This window comes from Halichoerus grypus, chromosome 4, assembly GCF_964656455.1.
Source record: "Halichoerus grypus chromosome 4, mHalGry1.hap1.1, whole genome shotgun sequence".
Classification (NCBI taxonomy): Eukaryota; Metazoa; Chordata; class Mammalia; order Carnivora; family Phocidae; genus Halichoerus; species Halichoerus grypus.
The window spans coordinates 75,676,963-75,698,850 of NC_135715.1; the positions used below are offsets into that span (position 1 = coordinate 75,676,963).

General features: G+C 45.1%; 2 protein-coding genes and 1 long non-coding RNA gene across 6 annotated transcripts in view; 2 read left to right on the forward strand and 1 right to left on the reverse strand.

Annotated features, from left to right (window-relative positions):
• The first annotated feature begins 1,553 nt into the window (after positions 1 to 1,553).
• Positions 1,554 to 16,422, forward strand: C1QTNF9 (C1q and TNF related 9). Its single transcript, XM_036117271.2, has 4 exons — positions 1,554 to 1,616; positions 10,704 to 10,890; positions 13,750 to 13,812; positions 15,211 to 16,422. The coding sequence occupies exons 2-4, from the start codon at positions 10,725 to 10,727 to the stop codon at positions 15,981 to 15,983; spliced, it is 1,002 nt and encodes a 333-aa protein (XP_035973164.1). The 5' UTR covers positions 1,554 to 1,616; positions 10,704 to 10,724; the 3' UTR covers positions 15,984 to 16,422.
• Positions 16,422 to 21,558, reverse strand: LOC144381593 (uncharacterized). The gene is made up of 3 exons (XR_013447042.1): positions 21,364 to 21,558; positions 17,728 to 17,975; positions 16,422 to 16,584 (listed from the first exon to the last, which is right to left on the reverse strand). It is a non-coding gene; the product is annotated as an uncharacterized LOC144381593 (long non-coding RNA).
• A 12-nt stretch (positions 21,559 to 21,570) lies between these two features.
• The window catches only part of MIPEP (mitochondrial intermediate peptidase), a 196,048-nt gene continuing 195,730 nt past the window's right edge, over positions 21,571 to 21,888 (forward strand). For all 4 annotated transcript variants that reach the window (XM_036117268.2, XM_036117267.2, XM_078070558.1 and 1 more), the window contains exon 1: positions 21,571 to 21,862. In XM_036117268.2, coding sequence (XP_035973161.2) covers positions 21,674 to 21,862 — 189 coding nt within the window. In that variant the 5' untranslated portion in view covers positions 21,571 to 21,673. The remainder of the gene's footprint in view (positions 21,863 to 21,888) is intronic.

Here is a 21,888-nt window from a genome sequence, read left to right on the forward strand (position 1 = left end):
CACGCTACGAGGTGTATGAGAAGCCACAGTGGTGGAAGCTGGATCCCGAAGGGCCTGCCAATCAGGATGAAGTGCTGGGACTTCATTTTGTAGGCAAAGAATTGAAGGCAAGGAAAGCTGTGCCCAAATTTGCTCTGGAGCTCAGGCCAGTGGCAGAGGAAAGGGTGGCTCTAAAACCAGAGGCAGGAGATGACTTGGGAGACCATGTCCAGCAAAGAGACAGTGGGAAAGGAGGGGAGGTTAGCTGTGAAGGCTGCCAGCCATGGCCCGTCACACAGCCGTTGGGAGGAGATGCGGCTCTCAAGTTCTGCCTTGGGGTGACGGCGGGGTTGATGGCTGGGTGCTGACGCCATTGATGGATTCAGAAAAGAACAGCTGGGATGGCGGGACCCATGTGACCGTCTGGTCCCACCCGTGGGTGCAATGCTGTGTGCAGCTCCAGAGAGAGGTGAGTGCGGGAGAGGCAGGTGGAAAGGAAGCAGAGAGCAGACAGCAGATTGACCTTGGAACACCCCCAGAGGGTGACCAGTAGAGGAAGAAAACAGGGAGAGGCCTGGAGATGAGGAGGACATGGGGCAGGGCAGGGACAGCAAAAGCAGAAAGGAATTGTCAGCAGGGCAAAGCCTGCTGCTCCCTCCCTCTGAGAAAGGACTGAAGGTGTCTGGGTGCCTGCAGGGATCAAGAGGTGCGCCTGCCATGGGATGGTGGGAGAGAGACCGCCTTGACTCAGGTCACCGAATTAAATCCTGCCACTTCCCTGGGACGTTGGGACTGCTTTGCCTGTGGTCCAGATGAGGACTTTGAGGCATGGCGAGTAGAGAGGGTGTTGCCTCTGTTCAGGGGGACTTGCCCTACACCCTTCATACCCCGTTCTCTGTGTGGCCTCTGCAATCCGACTAGGTTCTCTGAGTTGGTTCTCAACACAGCGTTGAGTACATTTGTTCTCCTGATGCTATTTTTAAGTTTGAGATCCATGTTCATAGACTCTGATCAGGAAAAATTAAAAATTAATGATTACATGGCATCAAAAAAATCATCACACCATGCTTCTCTCAATGGCCGATGTGTGTGTGTGTGTGTAGAGACGAGCATGAAATTCTAATGTACACAAGTGTCTAAAATCAAAGGGTCTACACAGAAGTTTGAGAGATCTAGTTAAATGATGTCCATTCCAATGGTCCGGGAATTCAAATAATCTGTTCATCTTCGGTTTTGTCCTGTTGGCCCGTAATTGGCCCAAGGTCAGCAGGGAAGCTGCTGAAGCAAAGGCATAAACATCACTTTCCGGAAAGACACCTGCTGTGTGGATTCCTTCTTCCAGACTACTCGAAAGTGTACCATGCTTTCTCTCCCTTTATTAAAAAGGACGGGGGAAAGGAGCTAAGTTTTCTGAACCGGCACCAGCAGAAGATGCTACCTGACTCAAGCAAGTGTGGCTGCAATTTTTGAAGTTCTTCCAAGACATCTTGTGCCTTACTCTGTTCCCTCCCCTTCCTGCTGTTTTGCAGCTAAACCCACTAGGGAATTGTATGGCAGGAAGGCATGATTTTATTTAGTTAGCCCTTGATTCCTGGTTTGTGCAGCACCTGGGTGCAGCCTGCAGCCCTGGGGGTCAGGTAAGTGCAGTAGGAAACAATTTCTTTAAATTCGGTTTAAGGCATCAGAGTCCAAAGACAGCTCTTACATTTTTGGTGTGTGATGATCCTGCTTAACTGTTTGCAAAAATAGGCAGATCCTACAGAGTTTTGGGTTCAAAATTCATTCTTGAGGAAGAGAGTGGACAGGACATAAAAGCAGATTTTGAAGGTCTTCTGCCGGAACACTGCACACTGCCTGGGAGGAGGGAAGGCGCTGTAGAAAACCTTGTAAGAATAGCAGACTTTTCGAGAGAGCTTTCTAGAGAAGCTGGTAGATTATTTGGCACAAATTTCGGTGTGTACGTTTTTATATATTTATGTAAATACTAATTTACAAGGCGTAGCTTAAAAACAAGCCCCTCCACGTATGCTGAAGAAGAAATACATGAAGTGTACAATGCGTAGGGCATGTGGAAGAAAATATTTGACGAGGAAACATCTTGTGATGTTTAGATCCTTAAACTGTCGAATGTGGGAGGGACGTTAGGGCTTGTTTCAGCCCTTGGATTTGCTGCACAGACGCGGAGGCTCAGAGGCTGGACACCCACTACAGATTGCTCAGCTGGCCTCTGGCAGGTCTTCCAGTAAACTAACATTTTATCAAGAAATTCAGGGGTGAGGGAGAAATCTAGGTCCAGCATAGGAGAAACAACCTGGAAATCAGGAACTAAGTAAGGAACTATTGAGGGGGTGGGGGGTCTAACTCCAAAGCCCTTTGCAGTCTGTGTGCCTCTGCCCTGAACTGTGTCAGCAGGTCAGGTTTATGAGATCACAGCAGAATGCCAGGGTCCTTCGCCCCATGAACTTGACGTTCAACAGAAGGATTGCCTCTATTCTCTATGATTCGCAGGCTTATATGGATCTGTCTGAGGCAGTGACTATTTTCAGTTTTTTAATCTGTTGCCTGAAGGGCTGTATATCGAGGGAATGCTCGGCTACTCTGACGATTGGGTGATGCACATGGCCACAAACCTCCCTCACTTTGGGTGAGTGCTCACACTTTGACAGCAGGAGCCTTGCGTTAGTCAAGACGTGGGCTTAGCATCTGAGACAACAAGTTTAACTTTTTATTTTTATAAGTAACATATTAATATAATGTTTACTATATGCGTTCCTTGTGCAAGCCCTCAGGTCCCTCATCTCAGTTTTCTTACAGAGACAGTGCCATCACTTATTTCACTACTTATTTGGGAGCAAAGCCTATTCAGTTATTCAAAATCATTTGTTGAAGGTTGCCTACGAGCTCGGCATGCGAAAGAAGCAAGTACACAAAACTAGAGAAAGAAATTACGGAAGGATGGGCCCTGGGTGGCTCAGTTGGTTAAGCGACTGCCTTCAGCTCAGGTCGTGATCCTGGAGTCCCGGGATCGAGTCCCACATCGGGCTCCCTGCTCAGCAGGGGGTCTGCTTCTCCCTCTGACCCTCTTCCCTCTCGTGCTCTCTGTCTCTCATTCTCTCTCAAATAAATAAATAAAAAAATCTTAAAAAAAAAAAAAAAAAAAAGAAATTACGGAAGGATGAATGCTTGCTTTTTTTTTTTTAAGATTTTATTTATTTATTTGACAGAGAGAGACAACACAAGCAGTGGGGTGGGAAAGGGAGAAGCAGGCTTCCCGCTGAGCAGGGAGCCCAATGTAGGACTTGATCCCAGGACTCTGGGATCATGACCTGAGCCGAAGGCAGACGCTTAACGACTGAGCCACCCAGGCGCCCCTGAATGCTTGCTTTTATCTTAGTTCTTCTCTAGCTGGAGGACAAAACGGAGTTTATCTTAATTTGACACCTTTATGATCTTGTGATCTTTGTATTATTGGAATAATTGTAACACACGTTTTTTAAAAATTAAAAAGGAAAAATTAGACCCCTTAACAGAGGTTGGTCTGGGCCATTTACATTCGACTACTACCAGTCACTTCTGAGTTAAACAGAAGAGGATGATGTAGATTATTTATGGAATTTGGCTCTAAAAAAACAACTCAATTTCCTGAAATGGCGTAAGTTTGTGACTTCAAAGGGAAACAGCTGTATTTCCTTTTTCAAAATTACTTTATTTGCATCAAAGTGGACCCTGTGATATTTAGAAGCTTCCATAAGATGGCGATATAGTCCTTTGGATGACAAGTCTAGCCGGTTTTAAAAATATAGATCTAGAAATATTTTAATAGACACGGCAAAAAAACATTTTTTAAAAAGGAAAAACTCCCATAACCCCACAATTCTAAAGCAACTATGTTCACTTGGCTATACTTGCTTCTAGTTTTTGTCACTACTAATACATAATTACATAGGTACCCTCATCATGTGCATGGCATTTTAAAAAAAAAATTTATTGTTATGTTAATCACTATACATTAGATCGTTAGTTTTAGATGTAGTGTTCCATGATTCATTGTTTGCATGTAACACCCAGTGCTCCATGCAGAACGTGCCCTCTTTAATACCCATCACCAGGCTAACCCATCCTCCCACCCCCCTCCCCTCTAGAACCCTCAGTTTGTTTTACAGAGTCCATCGTCTCTCATGGTTCATCTCCCCCTCCGATTCCCCCCTTCATTCTTCCCCTCCTGCTATCTTTTTTTTTTCCTTAACATATATTGCATTATTTGTTTCGGAGGTACAGATCTGTGATTCAAGAGTCTTGCACAATTCACAGCGCTCACCATAGCACATACCCTCCCCAGTGTCTATCACCCAGCCACCCCATCCCTCCCACCCCACCCCCCACTCCAGCAACCCTCAGTTTGTTTTCTGAGATTAAGAATTCCTTATATCAGTGAGGTCATATGATACCTGTCTTTCTCTGATTGACTTATTTCGCTCAGCATAACACCCTCCAGTTCTATCCACGTCATTGCAAATGGCAAGATCTCATTCCTTTTGATGGCTGCATAATATTCCATTGTATATATATATACCACATCTTCTTTATCCATTCATCTGTTGATGGACACCTTGGCTCTTTCCACGGTTTGGCTATTGTGGACATTGCTGCTATGAACATCGGGGTGCACATACCCCTTCGGATCCCTACATTTGTATCTTTGGGTAAATACCCAGTAGTGCAATTGCTGGATCCTATGGTAGCTCTATTTTCAGCTTTTTGTGGAACCTCCATACTGTTTTCCAGAGTGGTTGCACCAGCTTGCATTCCCACCAACAGTGTAGGAGGGTTCCCCTTGCTCCGCATCCCCGCCAACATCTGTCATTTCCTGACTTGTTAATTTTAGCCATTCTGACTGGTGTGAGGTGGTATCTCATTGAGGTTTTGATTTGGATTTCCCTGATGCTGAGTGATATTGAGCACTTTTTCATGTGTCTTTTGGCCATTTGTATGTCTTCTTTGGAAAAATGTCTGTTCATGTCTTCTGCCCATTTCTTGATTGGATCATTTGTTCTTTGGGTGTTGAGTTTGATAAGTTCTTTATAGATTTTGGATACTAGCCCTTTATCTGATATGTCATTTGCAAATATCTTCTCCCATTCTGTCGGTTGTCTTTTGGTTTTGTTGACTGTTTCTTTTGCTGTGCAGAAGCTTTTTATCTTGATGAAGTCCCAATAGTTCATTTTTGCCCTTGCTTCCCTTGCCTTTGGTGATGTTTCTAGGAAGAAGTTGCTGTGGCTGAGGTCGAAGAGGTTGCTGCCTGTGTTCTCCTTTAGGATGTTGATGGACTCCTGTCTCACATTTAGGTCTTTCAACCATTTGGAGTCTATTTTTGTGTGTGGTGTAAGGAAATGGTCCAGTTTCATTCTTCTGCATGTGGCTGTCCAATTTTCCCTACACCATTTGTTGAAGAGACTGTCTTTTTTCCATTGGACATTCTTTCCTGCTTTGTCAAAGATTAGTTGACCATAGAGTTGATGGTCCATTTCTGGGCTCTCTATTCTGTTCCATTGATCTATGTGTCTGTTTTTGTGCCAGTACCATACTGTCTTGATGATGACAGCTTTGTAATAGAGCTTGAAGTCCGGAATTGTGATGCCACCAGCTTTTCTTTTCTTTTTCAACATTCCTCTGGTTATTCGGGGTCTTTTCTGGTTCCATACAAGTTTTAGGATTATTTGTTCCATTTCTCTGAAAAAAGTGGGTGGTATTTTGATGGGGATTGCATCGAATGTGTAGATTGCTCTAGGTAGCATTGACATCCTCACAATATTTGTTCTTCCAATCCATGAGCATGGAACATTTTTCCATTTCTTTGTGTCTTCCTCAATTTCTTTCATGAGTATTTTATAGTTTTCTGAGTACAGATCCTTTGCCTCTTTGGTTAGATTTATTCCTAGGTATCTTATGGTTTTGGGTGCAATTGTAAATGGGATCAACTCCTTAATTTCTCTTTCTTCTGTCTTGTTGTTGGTGTATAGGAATGCCACTGATTTCTGTGCATTGGTTTTATATCCTGCCACTTGACTGAATTCCTGTATGAGTTCTAGCAGTTTTTTGGTGGAGTCTTTTGGGATTTCCACATAAAGTATCATATCATCTGCAAAGAGTGAGAGTTTGACTTCTTCTTTGCCGATTTGGATGCCTTTGATTTCTTTTTGTTGTCTGATTGCTGAGGTTAGGACTTCTAATACTATGTTGAATAGCAGTGGTGATAGTGGGCATCCCTGCCTCATTCCTGACCTTAGGGGGAAAGCTCTCAGTTTTTCCCCATTGAGAATGATATTCGCTGTAGGTTTTTCATAGATGGCTTTTACGATATTGAGGTATGTACCCTCTATCCCTATACTCTGAAGAGTTTTGATCAAGAAAGGATGCTGTACTTTGTCAAATGCTTTTTCTGCATCTATTGAGAGGATCATATGATTCTTGTTCTTTCTTTTGTTAATGTATTGTATCACATTGATTGATTTGAGGATGTTGAACCAACCTTGCAGCCCAGGGATAAATCCCACTTGGTCATGGTGAATAGTCCTTTTAATGTTCTGTTGGATCCTATTGGCCAGTATTTTGGTGAGAATTTTTGCATCCATGTTCATCAAGGATATTGGTCTGTAATTCTCCTTTTGGATGGGGTCTTTGTCTGGTTTGGGGATCAAGGTAATGGTGGCCTCATAAAATGAGTTTGGAAGTTTTCCTTCCATTTCTATTTTTTGGAACAGTTTCAGAAGAATAGGTATTAAGTCTTCTTTAAATGTTTGGTAGAATTGCCCTGGGAAGGCATCTGGCCCTGGGCTTTTGTTTGTTGGGAGATTTTTGATGACTGCTTCAATTTCCTTAGTGGTTATAGGTCTGTTCAGGTTTTCTATTTCTTCCTGGTTCAGTTTTGGTAGTTGATACATCTCTAGGAATGCATCCATTTCTTCCAGGTTATCTAATTTGCTGGCATAGAGTTGCTCATAATATGTTCTTATAATTGTTTGTATTTCTTTGGTGTTGGTTGTGATTTCTCCTCTTTCATTCATGATTTTGTTGATTTGGGTCATTTCTCTTTTCTTTTTGATAAGTCTGGCCAGGGGTTTATCAATCTTGTTAATTTTTTCAAAGAACCAGCTCCTAGTTTCGTTGATTTGTTCTACTGTTCTTTTGGTTTCTATTTCATTAATTTGTGCTCTGATCTTTATTATTTCTCTTCTCCTGCTGGGTTTAGGCTTTATTTGCTGTTTTTTTCTCTAGCTCCTTTAGGTGTAGGGTTAGGTTGTGTATTTGAGACCTTTCTTGTTTCTTGAGAAAGGCTTGTATTGCTATATACTTTCCTCTTAGGACTGCCTTTGCTGCATCCCAAAGATTTTGAACAGTTGTGTTTTCATTCTCACTGGTTTCCATGAATTTTTTTAATTCTTCTTTAATTTCCTGGTTGACCCATTCATTCTTTAGTAGGATGCTCTTTAGCCTCCATGTATTTGAGTTCTTTCCAACTTTCCTCTTGTGATTGAGTTCTAGTTTCAAAGCATTGTGGTCTGAAAATAGGCAAGGAATGATCCCAATCATTTGGTACCAGATGAGACCTGATTTGTGACCTAGGGTGTGATCTATTCTGGAGAATGTTCCATGGGCACTAGAGAAGAATGTGTATTCCGTTGCTTTCGGATGGAACGTTCTGAATATGTCTGTGAAGTCCATTTGGTCCAGTGTGTCATTTAAAGTCTTTATTTCCTTGTTGATCTTTTGCTTAGATGATCTGTCCATTTCAGTGAGGGGGCTGTTAAAGTCCCCCACTATTATTGTATTGTTGTCAATGTGTTTCTTTGCTTTTGTTATTAATTGCCTTATATAATTGGCTGCTCCCATGTTAGGGGCATAGATATTTACAATTGTTAGATCTTCTTGTTAGATAGACCCTTTAAGTAGGATATAGTGTCCTTCCTCATCTCTTATTATAGTCTTTGGCTTAAAATCTAATTTGTCTGATATAAGGATTGCCACCCTAGCTTTCTTTTGACGTTCATTAGCATGGTAAATGGTTTTCCACCCCCTCACTTTCAATCTGGGGGTGTCTTTGGGTCTAAAATGAGTCTCTTGCAGACAGCATATCGATGGGTCTTGTTTTTTAATCCAATCTGATAGCCTGTGTCTTTTGATTGGGGCATTTAGCCCATTTACATTCAGGGTAACTATTGAAAGATAGGAATTTAGTGCAATTGTATTGCCTGTAAGGTGACTGTTACTGTATATTGCTGTGTTCCTCTCTGGTCTATGTTGTTTTTAGGCTCTCTCTTTGCTTAGAGGACCCCTTTCAATATTTCTTGTAGGGCTGGTTTCGTGTTTGCAAATTCCTTTAATTTTTGTTTGTCCTGGAAGCTTTTTATCCCTCCTTCTATTTTCAATGACAGCCTAGCTGGATATAGTATTCTTGGCTGCATATTTTTCTCGTTTAGTGCTCTGGATATATCATGCCAGTCTTTTCTGGCCTGCCAGGTCTCTGTGGATAGGTCTGCATTTTTTTTTTTTTTTTAAGATTTTTTATTTGTCAGAGAGAGAGCACAAGCAGGGGAGAAGCAGGCTCTTCACTAAGCAAGGAGTCTGATGCGGGACTGGATCCCAGGATCCTGGGATCATGACCTGAGCTGAAGGCAGATGCTTAACCAACTGAGCCACCCAGGCATCCCGTACATGCATTTTAGTCTACTTTTTGAAAATTCAACACAACGTAGATCTTTTACATATTTCTACATGAACTACATAATTATTACAGTGGTTACATGATATTCTACTTATGAACCACTTACTGTTACATGTTATGTGGTATGCCCTTTTTCACTATTACAAATAATGCTGTGGTTAATATCGTTGGCACACAGATTTTGGATTATTAAGAAGAATTTTTGGGATGAGATCACTGGGTTTAAGATGTGTTTTCTCTTTAGCTTTCTGAAGTGCTGGGCAGACGTCCGTTGCCTTCAGCACTGTATGAGAGTCTGAGTTCTGACCTGTTGCTCTAGCCTCGTGTTATTATTTTTCTATGTCCTAAGATACCTGCTACCACACATTCATTTCATTTGACACATATTTATTTAACACACGGTTCCAGGCTTAATACTGAGAACTGGAATACAATAGAAGGAAAACACAGTCAGATGGAGAGCCAGATTTTTAGCCCTACAATGACATGAACAGATGCAACCCCATACTATGGTGCCATGAAAGAGAGGGATGCTGTGCCCCTCCCTAGGGAGATTTGATGTCGTTGGGAGGGTCCCTGAATCCTGTGTGCACACTAGCCTAGGGTCTTGCCTGAGTGTTCCCTTTGTCTAGAACACTTGGTCTGATTAGCTGCTCTGCTCCTTCAGATCTCATTGCAAACTTCACCACGCAGCACTGCCTTCGCTCCTGACAGGGTTGGAAAGCAAATCAGGAACTTGCGAGAGGACGTGCAAGCATGCTTCACAAACGGGGTGCCCTGCGGTGTGTGTGCGCGTGCCCTTTGCAGCGGTCTCCCAGAGAAACAAAACCTTAACTCAAAGAACACATCTGATCATAGTAGGACTGCTTGGAACGTTTTACTTTTTCATTCCATTTTATTTTTTTTTTATTGTGGTAAAACAGACGTGACATAAAATTTACCACTTTAGCCATTTTTAAGTGTCCACTTCAGTGGCATTAAGGATGTTCACATTGTTCAACTGTCCCCACCATCCACTTCCAGAACTTTTTCATCTTCCCAAACTGAAACCGTCCCCTTTGAACATGAGCTCCCAGTCCCCCTCCCCTGGACGCTGCCTCCACCATTCTACTTTCTGTTTCTGTGAATGTGACCACTCTGGGGGCCTCATACGAGTGGAATCATACCATACTGGTCCTATTGTGTCTGGCTGATTTCACTTAGCATAAAGTCCTTAAGGTTCATCCCTGGTGTAGGATGTGTCAGAATTTCCTTCCTTTTTAAGGCTGAGTAACAGTCCACTGTGTATATCACGTTCTGTACAACCAGTCATGTGTCCGTGGACACATGGGTTGTTTGCAACTTCGGGCTACTGTGAATAAGGCTGCTATGAACACGGGTGTACAAGTAGCTGCCGGAGTTTGCTTTCCTAGTGAAAACATGCTTTCATGCACATTGTGATCAAATTTGGTTTTTACAGCAGTCCTGGGAGACAGGTATTAATCTCTTCTCTGGCTCTGAAAAGTGGTTTACCCAAAGTAGAGTGATAAATGGAAGTATCTGACCTGGAACTTGGCTTTCTCCTTGACCACTCACCATTAAAAGCAGTCCCGGTCACATGTGTTCCTTCCAAGAACAATGGCCTTCTGCTTCTTCTTCCTTTTTTTTTTTTTTTTAAAGATTTTATTTATTAGAGAGAGAGCACAAATGGGGGAGAGGCAGAGGGAGAAGCAGGCTTCCCGCTGAGCAGGGAGCCCAATGCGGGGCTCGATCCCAAGACCCCAGGATCATGACCCAAGCTGAAGGCCGACGCTTAACCAACTGAGCCACCCAGGCGTCCCTGAACAATGGCCCTCTGACTGCAAGCAGCTTGTCTGCTACCAGGTCCTGCCCTTATCTGCCCTGACCATTCTGTCCAAGGCTGACCCAGGCTGGGTCCGGGTCCCACAGCAAGGAAGAGAGGGTGTGCCTGTGGCCCCAGCAACAAAGGCTTCTCCTTTTGGTCTGTGTTTCCCTCTTGCAGTTCAGCTCCATCATCTGAACCATGAGGATCTGGTTGCTCCTGCTTGTCACTGGAATCTGCACGGGAAATGTGAACTCACAGGACATGTGCAGGCAAGGGCACCCTGGCATCCCTGGGAATCCTGGTCACAATGGTTTGCCTGGGAGAGATGGACGAGATGGCGCAAAGGGCGACAAGGGCGAGGCAGGTACTCAGCACCTGGTGGCCTTCAGCTGCCCTTGTGTTTACCCCTCTGTTCCTCTGAGATCATTCGTTCATTCATCACGAGCATAGCCATCACCTGCCCACTCCCCCCTCCTTCATTCGTGCAGCCCTTGCCCAGAAAGCAGTGGCCGAGATCCTGCTCCAGGTCAGATTCTGGGCGACAGTGCAGGAGCAGACCAACAGGGCACCCCCTCCACGGACGTCCTCATCTTGAGGGGACAACTGTTAGCCATCACCTCTGATACTGCAGGCCGTCTTCAGGAGTATATGATGTTATAGATGTTTCTGCCTCAGATGGCAGGGATGGTGAGTCTTTGGCACACGGGGCCTATAGAGAAATCTGACTGCTAAATATTTAGCAGAGAGCACCCGGCTGCAGTGCAGGGGAGAGTTAATGCCTTGTCACGCAGTGAGGCAGGTGACACGGAGTGACAGAGAAAACAAAAGAAGTAGATGGTAACTGAAGCCACACAGCGGTACTCAGGTGTGTATGCCTGCCCCAGGGTTTGGGAATTTGAGGACAGGATCCAGCCTCTAGGAAGGAGATTTGCAAAAGCCAGGATATGTGAGTGGTTTCCATAACACGAACTGATAGGCTTGGTTCTTGAATGGGGTTCTTGAGCCTGGGTCTGACCATAGGGTCACATACCTGAGACATAAGCAGATTGATCTATCTCAGTGCAGAGAGAAAACATCAAAACTACTACTGACATTTTATTTATTTTTTTTTAAAGATTTATTTACTTAGAGAAAATGAGTCAGTGGGGGAGGGGTAGAAGGAGAGGGAGAGAGAATCTCAAGCAGACCCCCTGCTGAGCACAGAGCCCAACATGGGGCTCAATCCCAGGACCCTGAGATCATGACCTGAGCCAAAATCAAGAGTTGGACACTTAACCAACTGAGGTACCCAGGCGCCCCTACTACTGACATTTTAAAAGATAAATTTAGATGAAGAAAAAAATTGAGCTTTAAAAATATTTAATATGTGAATTGGCTTGGGTGGCTTCACTTGGTCCCTTTGCAGATGGACCCGTGTCATTTGAGGCCTGAAATATGTCCTGTGCCCTCACACACTCTCTGTCCATCAGTGTACTGTGGCGTATTGTGGTTACGGCCCAGCCCAAGGGATTTTCAAATTGTCCTATCAAACTATCACAAACAGATGGGTGCCTGAAATACTTCTGCAGAGAAACTGAAGATTGAAGGTTGACTTGATAATGCAAACATTAAAGAATCCCATGAAAATAGGAGAGCTATCATCTGTCTTCTTAGTGTGAACTCTTCAACCGTACGTGAGTAGGAAAAATCAATGATGAACTAATCCGATCTGACAAGAAGTCTGACAAAAACCTAGAAATTTTAGGAGTTTGGACATATGAATTTACATTTACATTCATTAAGATGAACCTCATCCTCACTGTAAACTGTACTGTGAGATGTCAGTTATTAATAGAAGCACCCCCAATTAGACATTTCAGGACTCTTTGTGGAATATGACCACAAACGACTGTCATTTTTCCTCAGCTATACGTTATAGTATGAAAACTTCACTAAACTTAATAATGAACATTTAGAAGCCTTCTTGATATTTTATAATTGTATCAGAAGATTAGACATTCCTCTGGCTATATTAACAGTGGTTGAAATAATACACAGAAAGCAACTTCAAGATGGACTAAAATTAGTGCTTTGCCAGCAAATGCTGTTGGCATATGGATTTTTAAAAAGTCTTTGTTAATCTGGAGAAATGAGTATTAGAACAAATTACTTATGGGAATCCGCTGTATAGATGAAGGAAAGTCTAGGTGTTTCTAGGTGTTTCCCTGTTTGTGGCATTTGGTGATCCAAGGGATTTGTTCGGTGGGCTGGATGAAGGAGACGGTCACCAACCATCTCTCCAACCATTGCCCTGCAAATCTACTCTGGGGGTCTCCAAGGGGTAACATCTCCAGGGAGTCCATGCCACTTTTTGGCATTAGACCAGTCTTATTTCTGGGTAGTAAAAAGCCCAGTCCAAGTTAATGGCAAAACCTCAATGTCAATGAAATCCATTCTCTTAGCCTCCTACTGGGACCACAGTGTGCATGTATGTGTGGATGTGGGTGCACACGTGTGTGCATATGTGTGTGTACATGCACAGGATACAACTCTGACTTCATGACTCCTTCATCTTTTGCTTCCACTCTCCTTCCTTACAGCAAGAACTGCCTTTGACTCTAGAGATGTTGACTTATAACATGGGAAGTCGGAGCTCAGGGCTGCCTGCTCTGAGTTCAAAACTGATGTGTGGTAGGCAAAACCTCACTCGCCTGATGTTCCCAATGGCGTCTGCCATGCCAACTTGATCAGTGACATTTACTACCACTCTAAAGTGCTGGATCCTTCCAGAATCCTCCCTTCCATCCCAAATATTGCCAGGTAACCATAATCATCTGTGTTTTTATAGGAGGCTAGTGAACCTTCCATTCCACTCTATGCAAGAGTGACAGAAAAGGAGAAGCGAGAAGGCCACCCAGTACCTCCAATGATCAGTCACCACCCGAGTTGCCCTCACAAGAGAAAGATGTAATTGTGATCATCTGTGCACATATTCCTTTCCTGTTCTGCCTTCCCAGAGCTGGATGCTTGGGAGGTCCACCCAGTTCATTTCATAATTCACTTCTTGTACACAACTCCGCACCCCTGGCGCTCACTCATGTCTGCCTTCTGTGAGGGGCAGTGTGTGTGTCAGGGCCGGGCACACACCCAGGACTCTCTGGTCTACACCCCCGATTGAGACCAATGTCTAGGAAATGTGGAATTGGAATTTTAACTCTTGTCTGTTTTCTTCTCTTCCACCTAGGAGAACCAGGATATCCTGGTGGTCCAGGGAAGGATGGAATGAATGGACAGAAAGGAGAGCGAGGTCAGAAATTGTGTTCCATTCTACCATGCTCTAATTCTGAGCCACCGATGACTTAATAACCATTTGGTGCTCACCAAGGACAAGTCCTTTGCTAGGCTCTGAGGACGATCTAACAATAGGGCAACACGGCTCTTGCTCTCCAGGAGCTTGTGATTCTTTTTCTGTAAAGGGAAAGACTGTAAGTAATTTCAGCTTCTCAGGCCATGTGGTCTCGGACACAACTGTCGTGAAAAGCAGCCAAGGATGCTACATAAGTAAGCGGGGCTGTGTTCTAGTGAAACTCTATGAAAACTGAAATCTGAATCTTATATAATTTTCATGTATTGTCGAATATTATTTGTGACCATTTAAAAATGCAAACCATTCTTAGCTTGTGGGCCATACAAACAGGTGGGAGGCTGGATTTGGCTCATGGGCCATGGTTCCCTGAAGCCTGGGTTAGTGGATGAAGATTGAGGAGTGACATTAAATTCTGACTCAGGGCTTCTGGCAAGACTGCATGGAGAAGGTGGCACTGGAATTGGGCCCTGAGGGGTAAGGAGGGCTCCGGTAGTTGCGACTGATGGGGAGAGAGAATAGTCACAAGAGCAAACACAAATAATGCTCACTTTGTGCTAGGGTGTTCTAAGTGCTTTTCACGTACTGACTCAATACAACAGCCTATACATGAGGTAGTATCATTATCCCAATTTTACAGATGAGGGAACAGAGGTGTAGGTGGCTCATCAGCTTGCCTAACATTGCATTGTGCCTCCATAGAGGAGGCAGGATTGAATCCTGGCATTTAACTCCAGACTCTGTGCTCATAACCACTGCTATCCAGTCGGGGAGGAGGAGACAGGGAAGCACCGAGAACGTGTGCGCAGTGAGGACCAGCGTGATACAGTCGATAGAGTGGGCAGCAGAGAGCAGTGACTGCCACACTTTAGGAAGACTTTATTCTGTGCTCACTCCTGTGAGGAGCTTTGTAGGGGATGTCACAGAACTAGGGCTGAGCTGTCAGTTAAATGAAAGCAGCCTGAGTTCATCTGCCTTTGGACATTCTTCCCTCTTCCAAAGATGTGTTCTCAAGGATTGGCATTGCTTAGTGGTCAAAGACTAGGCTGTGATGGTAAAGAGCTGTAATTTCTAATGTGAACCCCAACACTAACACAGTAGACAGGAGTCAGAAGGTGTTTTGCAGCCACACACGTGTGTGTGTGTGCACGCACATGCGTGTGTATGTGTACGCTGTGCACTCAATTTAGGAGTAAATTAATGTTCAGACCCCGAGCATCTGCTGATACTGGGCACTGCTTTATTTCATATGTATGCTCACCAATGGAAAAGCCAAAGTTAGTTTTAGAAGTTGATGTTTCACAAATCATCTTTTCCTTTATTCTCTCTTTTTCCACCTAGGAGCAGATGGAAAAGTTGAAGCCAAAGGCGTCAAAGGCGATCAAGGCTCACAAGGACCCCCAGGGAAACATGGGCCAAAGGGATTTGTTGGTCCCATGGGAGAGAAGGGCCTCAGGGGAGAGACTGGCCCTCAAGGGCAAAAGGGGGATAAAGGCAGTGTGGGGCCCACCGGTCCAGAAGGGCTCAAGGGCAGCACTGGGCCTTCAGGCCCAATGGGTCTACCTGGCCCCGTGGGCCCCATTGGGAAGCCTGGACCCAAGGGAGATGTTGGGCCCTTGGGACCCCAGGGAGATCCAGGAGTCCGGGGAATGAGAGGCTGGAAAGGGGACCGAGGCGAGAAAGGGAAAATTGGCGAGACTCCAGTCTTGCCCAAGAGTGCTTTCACGGTGGGGCTCACGGTACTGAGCAAGTTTCCTACTTCAGATGTGCCCATTAAATTTGATAAGATCCTGTATAATGAGTTCAATCATTACGACATAGCCACGGGGAAGTTCATTTGCCACATTACCGGGGTCTATTACTTCACCTACCACATCACGGTTTTCTCCAGGAATGTTCAGGTATCTTTGGTCAAAAATGGGGTGAAAATACTGAACACCAAGGACGGTTACATGAGCTCTGAGGACCAGGCGTCGGGTGGCATGGTGCTGCCGCTGAAGCTGGGGGACGAGGTGTGGATGCAGGCCACAGGAGGGGAGAGGTTTAACGGCTTGTTCGCAGATGAGGACGATGACACGACTTTCACAGGCTTCCTTCTGTTCAGCAGCCAGTGATGGGGAGGTGTGTAGGGACCTGCCTCCCCACCCCTCGGAGCTGGCTTGCTGAACATGTTCTCAGATGATTCTGCTCTATGAATCACTCTCATTATTGTAATAATCCTACAGGGGCCACAATACGACAGTTATTCCCAAAGCTGATTTTATGTGACTTATATTGTTGTTTCCAACAGTAAGTTGAAAAATGCTTGCACTGGGGCGCCTGGCTGGCTCAGTCGGTGGAGCATGTGACTCTTGATCTCAGGGTCGTGAGTTCGAGCCCCATGTTGGGTGTAGAGATTACTTAAAAATAAAATATGGGGGCGCCTGGCTGGGTCAATTGGTAGAGCATGCAACTCTCGATTTTGGGGCCATGAGTTGGAACCCCACATTGGGTGCAGAGATTACTTTTAAAAACTAAAATAAAAATCATATAAATAAATAAATGAAATCTTAATGCTTGCATTGTTTATTATAATTTATTTACGATTTTTCATTATTCCCCTCATCTGAAGAGTGCTTTGCATGTATGTTTCTTGCGGGACCCGTGTTCTGATGTCATTTTAGTGCTTGAAGGAGGCGTGTCAGGACTTATCCCTCATCTGAATTTCTGAGGACACTGGGAGAAAGAAGAGGGAAGTGTTCCAATGTTCATTCCATTTAGTAGCTAATAAAAGTTGTAAGCAGGTGATGACGAGACATCCCAGAAAGCTGCGGAATACTTTGCTTATTTTGTAACCTAGGTTTTAATCACCATTCAGCTCAACAAATAGTTCTTGAATCTGTGCTCGGTTCCTGGGACTGCCATAAAAAAGTACCACAAACTGGGGAATTTAAAACAAGAGAAAGTGATTATCTCACAGGGCTGGAGGCTAGAAGTCTAAAATCAAGGTGTCAGCAGCACCAGTCTCCCTCAGAAGCCTCTGAGGAGGGTTCTACCTTGCTGCTTCCAGCTTTTGGTGGACCCAGGCATTCCCCGGCTTGTGGAAGCATCCAGCTCTACCCCGATCTGCACATGGCAGTCTTCCCTCCATGTCTGCCTGTGTGCAAGCATCCCTCTTCTGATAAGGACACCAGTCATTTGGAATAGGGACCACCCTAATCTACTATGACCTCATTTTAACCTGATTACATCTGCAAAGACCCTGAGTCCAAATAGTCACAATCATAGAAACCAAAGGTTAGGACTTGGATGTATCTGTTTGGGAGACACCGTTCAACCTGTAATAGACTGCTCTGGTCCCCCCAAATTCACGATCTTCCCCAGTGCCAAATACACTCTCCCCAACCCACATCCCCCACAGTCTTAACAATGTCAGCATCAATGTTAACTCTAAGAATCTCATCTAAAAATCACCAGCTCAAAGTCCCCAATCTCATCATCTAAATCCTTTATGTCAGTTATAAGTAAGATCTATTGTGTGACACATCCTGGGGCGAAATCCCTCTCCCTCTGTGAAACTGCAAAACCAGACACATTATTTGCTTCCAAAATACAATGGTGGGAAAGGCACAGGATAGACAGTCCCATTCCAAAAGGGAGAAAAAGGAAGGAAAAAAAAAGGGATCACAGGTCTCAAAGGAGACCAAAACCCTTTCGCAAGGTGAATTCCATTAGATGTTTTTCACTATTTACCTTATAAAATTTTTAAATGAGCTATGCAAAAGGAAGAGGTTACTGGACAGAGACACCAAACAGTTACAGAGGAAAGTGGAGGATGGAGATGAATTTACTAAGAAAGTGGGGTGAAAAGAAACTTGCCTTTTAGGCCACCGCAGATATTTCTTGGTTGGACGCGTCCCATCCACTTCCCTCTCGTCTGGTAAAAGCATCCTGGTGTGCACTTTCAGACAAGTCTTTCAAACGGTGTATACTCTACACTCTGCGATGGATGTGAGATTCAGGCCTGGCTAATAAGAACAGCACCTTCTTCTGGCCACAGTGACTATTTCCAAAATGGCGCCTTATCAATCAGAGCCAATGAGATGTAATCTGCAACTTTGGAAGGCCTATTGGGGAAAAAAAGAAGGCAAGATCTTCTTCAGGTGAAGCTAGAACTTCAGCTGGCATACATTTAGCTAATCTGTAGAGCCCCCAAACAAAATCAAACAGGGCTGGAGATAATCCAGGACATTGTTTAGACCCCTGCACCCAGCTGTCCCTGAAGGCAGAGATACCTCTGGACTATTGTATTGCATGAGCCAGTCTGATGCAGGGTTTTTGTTGTTATTGTCATTGTTACTACTGCTTTTGTCCAAATGAATATTAAGTAGTCAATGGCCCAAGGAGAGGGGCAGCATGATTGTAGAGAAAAAAGCCCAAGACTAAGAGTTGAGGTGTATGGGTGGTTGTTCCAGCCATGACAAAGGAATGTGAAATGGGTACATTACTCAGCTTTTCTGTGCTCCTGTCTCCTACTGTACAGCAGTGCTGGAATGGAATAATTTCATGTGGTCCCAAGCCTCTAAAATTCTGGAAGGATTACATATGCCTAAGTTAACTCAATATACTTTTCTATTAATTAAGAGCAACTAATAAAGAAGCAAAAGGCTGCAAGCTCACTGCATATTCAAGCTACACTATTTTCCAAATCACAGCCTGGGCCAGTTTGTCTGACAGGATGTGCCTCTAGAAATTGGGACTTCAAGCCATTCTATCCATACTCCAACCAAGTCTACACAGTTGTGATGATATCTTCATTCCCTCGGAAAAATGAGACTTTTGTAAATTAACATTATGAACATTACAGCACTGCTGTAAATGAAATATTGAAAAATTACTTGATGGTTGTGGAAAATGTTGGAAAGATACAGAAATAATTTGTTTATAGGTATTTTACTGGCCTTCCTTAACTTGTTTCTTCTAGAACAGAGCCAGGACTAGGGGGAAGCAAGTGAGGCACCCAGGGTGCAACACTGAAGGAGGCGCCCCCCTTCAGGTGCTGACACAGCCTGTGCGTGACCCTGACAGTGAGTGTCTCCTTCAATTTTGCAGCCCAGTCCCTGCATCTGCCTTGCTGCCCTACTTATGCTCAGCTGTAGCATGACTGATCACTTTATTTATTGAGCCAGAGTGTCCTTATTCTTTGGCTTCTGTGGCTTTTTGGAATTGTAATAATCTAAGCTATTTCTCCCCAGTGTAAAGCCTGGTTTTGTTATGGACTGAATACGAAGAATACCTGTGCTCACTCCTTTCTATTTAGGAACACAACTTTATAGGTTGAGACAGACGTGAAGAAAAAACACATTTACCATTGTACAGAGGATACCAGCTTTTATAAAAATTTTTTTTTTTTTAGGCCAAATATAGAAGATGAGATGTAAAACATATTTTAAGGATTTCAAAAAGATGAAGTTGACTGGCAGGGATTGGGTGTGTCTAATCTGCCATTTGGGATGGTTTTTCATTGGTTGTCGATGAATCTGGACTGCAGTTTTTGAAAGTCTAACCATGCCAGGCTCTCTGAGACACCGGATACCTTGTTAATTTAGGACAAATCATTATCCCCTGAGGACAATTTTAGGCTTAAATGTTGCATTACAATGGTTAGGTATCCTTGTATGACAACCATTCTGGGCTAAAGGAAGGCTCTCAGAAAAAAATATGTAAGGATTTTTGTCAAATATATTGATGAATTTTCTTTTTTACACGACACATCTGACATCTTTGTAAGGGTCTGCTACACAGGCATTAGGTCTGTCATGTGGTGTGGCTGCCCTAAGAACCAACCAGTTACCAATAATGTGATAGATATTAATCACCATGGAGGTAGGGACTCAGGGATTTTAAATCATTTAAAATATTTCATTTAAAAAATCAGTAGAAAATGAAATCATAACTTACCACACAATCAATTGGGCTTTTCCTCTCTGCCAGGCTAAACTGAAAACAAACTCCATTGGAAACTTTTTTGGGGGGTTGTGGAGAGAGGGAGGGGGGTTAGAAGCTATCTATAGGAAGCATGTGCCACTCCTGGCCTTAACTTTTGGCTCTCTGGAACTTTCCAGGAGGTTCTGAGGACTGCTCAAACCCAACAATGTTAAAATGAACACAGCTTTACCCTAAGCCCAAACATTCAGGTGAGATAAAGGTCTGGAATGACTTCAAATAAAGCAGTTTAAGAAAACGTGACTGTGGATTGCCCGGGAACAAAAAGGTTCACTTGGGTTCTTGGTCCACTGCACAAGTTGCACCTCTGACACCCAAGGCAAAGGAATCAACCTCCTGTGGTCAGAAGACCACAGCCATCAATGCCCTCTGCACTCAGACACTGATTTCACAGAATCACTTGGTATCTAGTTCCTGCATAAAACCTAGGCAGAGAAGCGTGCCTGGGTGGCTCAGCGGGTGACGCATTGAACTCTTGATCTCAGCTCAGGTCTCGATCTCAGCTCAGGTCTCGATCTCAGGGTTGTGAGTTTGGACCTGCACTGGGCTCCACCGTGGGTGTGGAGCCCACTTTAAAAAAACAAAACAAACAAAAACTGAGGTGGAGAGCAGTATTTTGAGGAGCTGGCTGGAGGCTGCAGCAGCCAGCCCTCCCTTGTTTACTTTCCTGGGTGGGGGGAGGGGGCGGTTCTTCTCATACCCACACACCTGGCTTCACGTCTGCAGGAGGGTCAATTCTCAAGGGGCCCATCCCATGTGGATTCGCCATTCCGCAGCAACCCGCTCAACCCTGAAAGCGAGAGCCCAAGAAGGGCAGGTGCGTGGAGTGAGACGGCCAGGCAAATGTGAGGGTTGCTTCGGCGGCCTCACTTCCCCTCAGTCCCTTCTCCCAACTACTGATTTTTTCCCCTCTCCACCTACAGAAGTCTCTCAAAAGAAAAACACCTTACTATTAACTAAACCCTTTCACTTAATCTGCATGCACTTCAGGAAGGTAGAGGAGGCAGGCACCTCGCACGATTCCTTCTGCAGACGAGGATGCTGAAGTTGAGCAAGGTTAAGCCTCCCACCCTGGACAAGAACGTGGCCCTGGCTCCAACTGTGGCGTAATTTCCATTCACTTAGGGGAGGCTAAGGCTGTCCAGAGCCCCCGGCCCTTTTCCACACTGGCCATCCTAAGCCCCAAATCACAATTCCCTCTCCGCCTCCTGCCCCCAAATCTTCTCATTCCCCTATGGTCGAGTGAAGGTTGCGAAACCCTCCCTCTACAAATTTATATTGTAGATTATTATAACAAAATTTACAAGTCAAAATAAAGGAAGATTCACTGATAGGTAGTGGAGTCGGTTCCACACAACCATACGGTGCAGCCACACCGTCTATTTAATTTCAGCCATCGTTTAGAGTGGAGTCCGATAGAGTCGACGAGTGTCACCAGCCCTGTCACGTCGGGGAAGGCACTCAGGCGCCGTTCACTGAGCGTTCACTGCTCCTCCTGGAAGAACTCACCCTGCAGCGAGACTGTCCGTCCCGCTCGAGTCACGCGGGAGGGACGAATTAAACCTCGGCGGGTCCTTACTCCAGGCACACGGGGGCGCAAGACCGCAGCGTCTGCCGTGAAGCGGCGGGGCGACGCTTTTGCCCTCTGGACGCCGACGTGCTCACGTCCTGAGGGCCTCGAGCCCCGACCCGGAAGCGCTGGCGTCACGTGGCGTGGCGTGGGCCGGTGCCTTGGAAACGTGGCGCGCGTGCTCGCGGCGGGAGCTGCGGTGCAGGGGCGGGGCCTCGCGGCGTGGGAAGGGGCTGCTCTGGGATCAAGATGCTATACGCCTGGAGGCTGGGGGGGCTCGGACTCCGGGCAGCGGCTCTATGGCCGGGGCGAGCGGGCCTGGGCGGCGTCGGACCCGGGATCCGGGCCCGAGAGGTCAGCACCAGCTGGTCCCCGGTGGGCGCCGCCTTCAATGTCAAGCCCCAGGGTCGCCGTCTGGACCTGTTCGGCGAGCGCCGGGTGAGCGGCGCGGGAGGGAGCTCCCT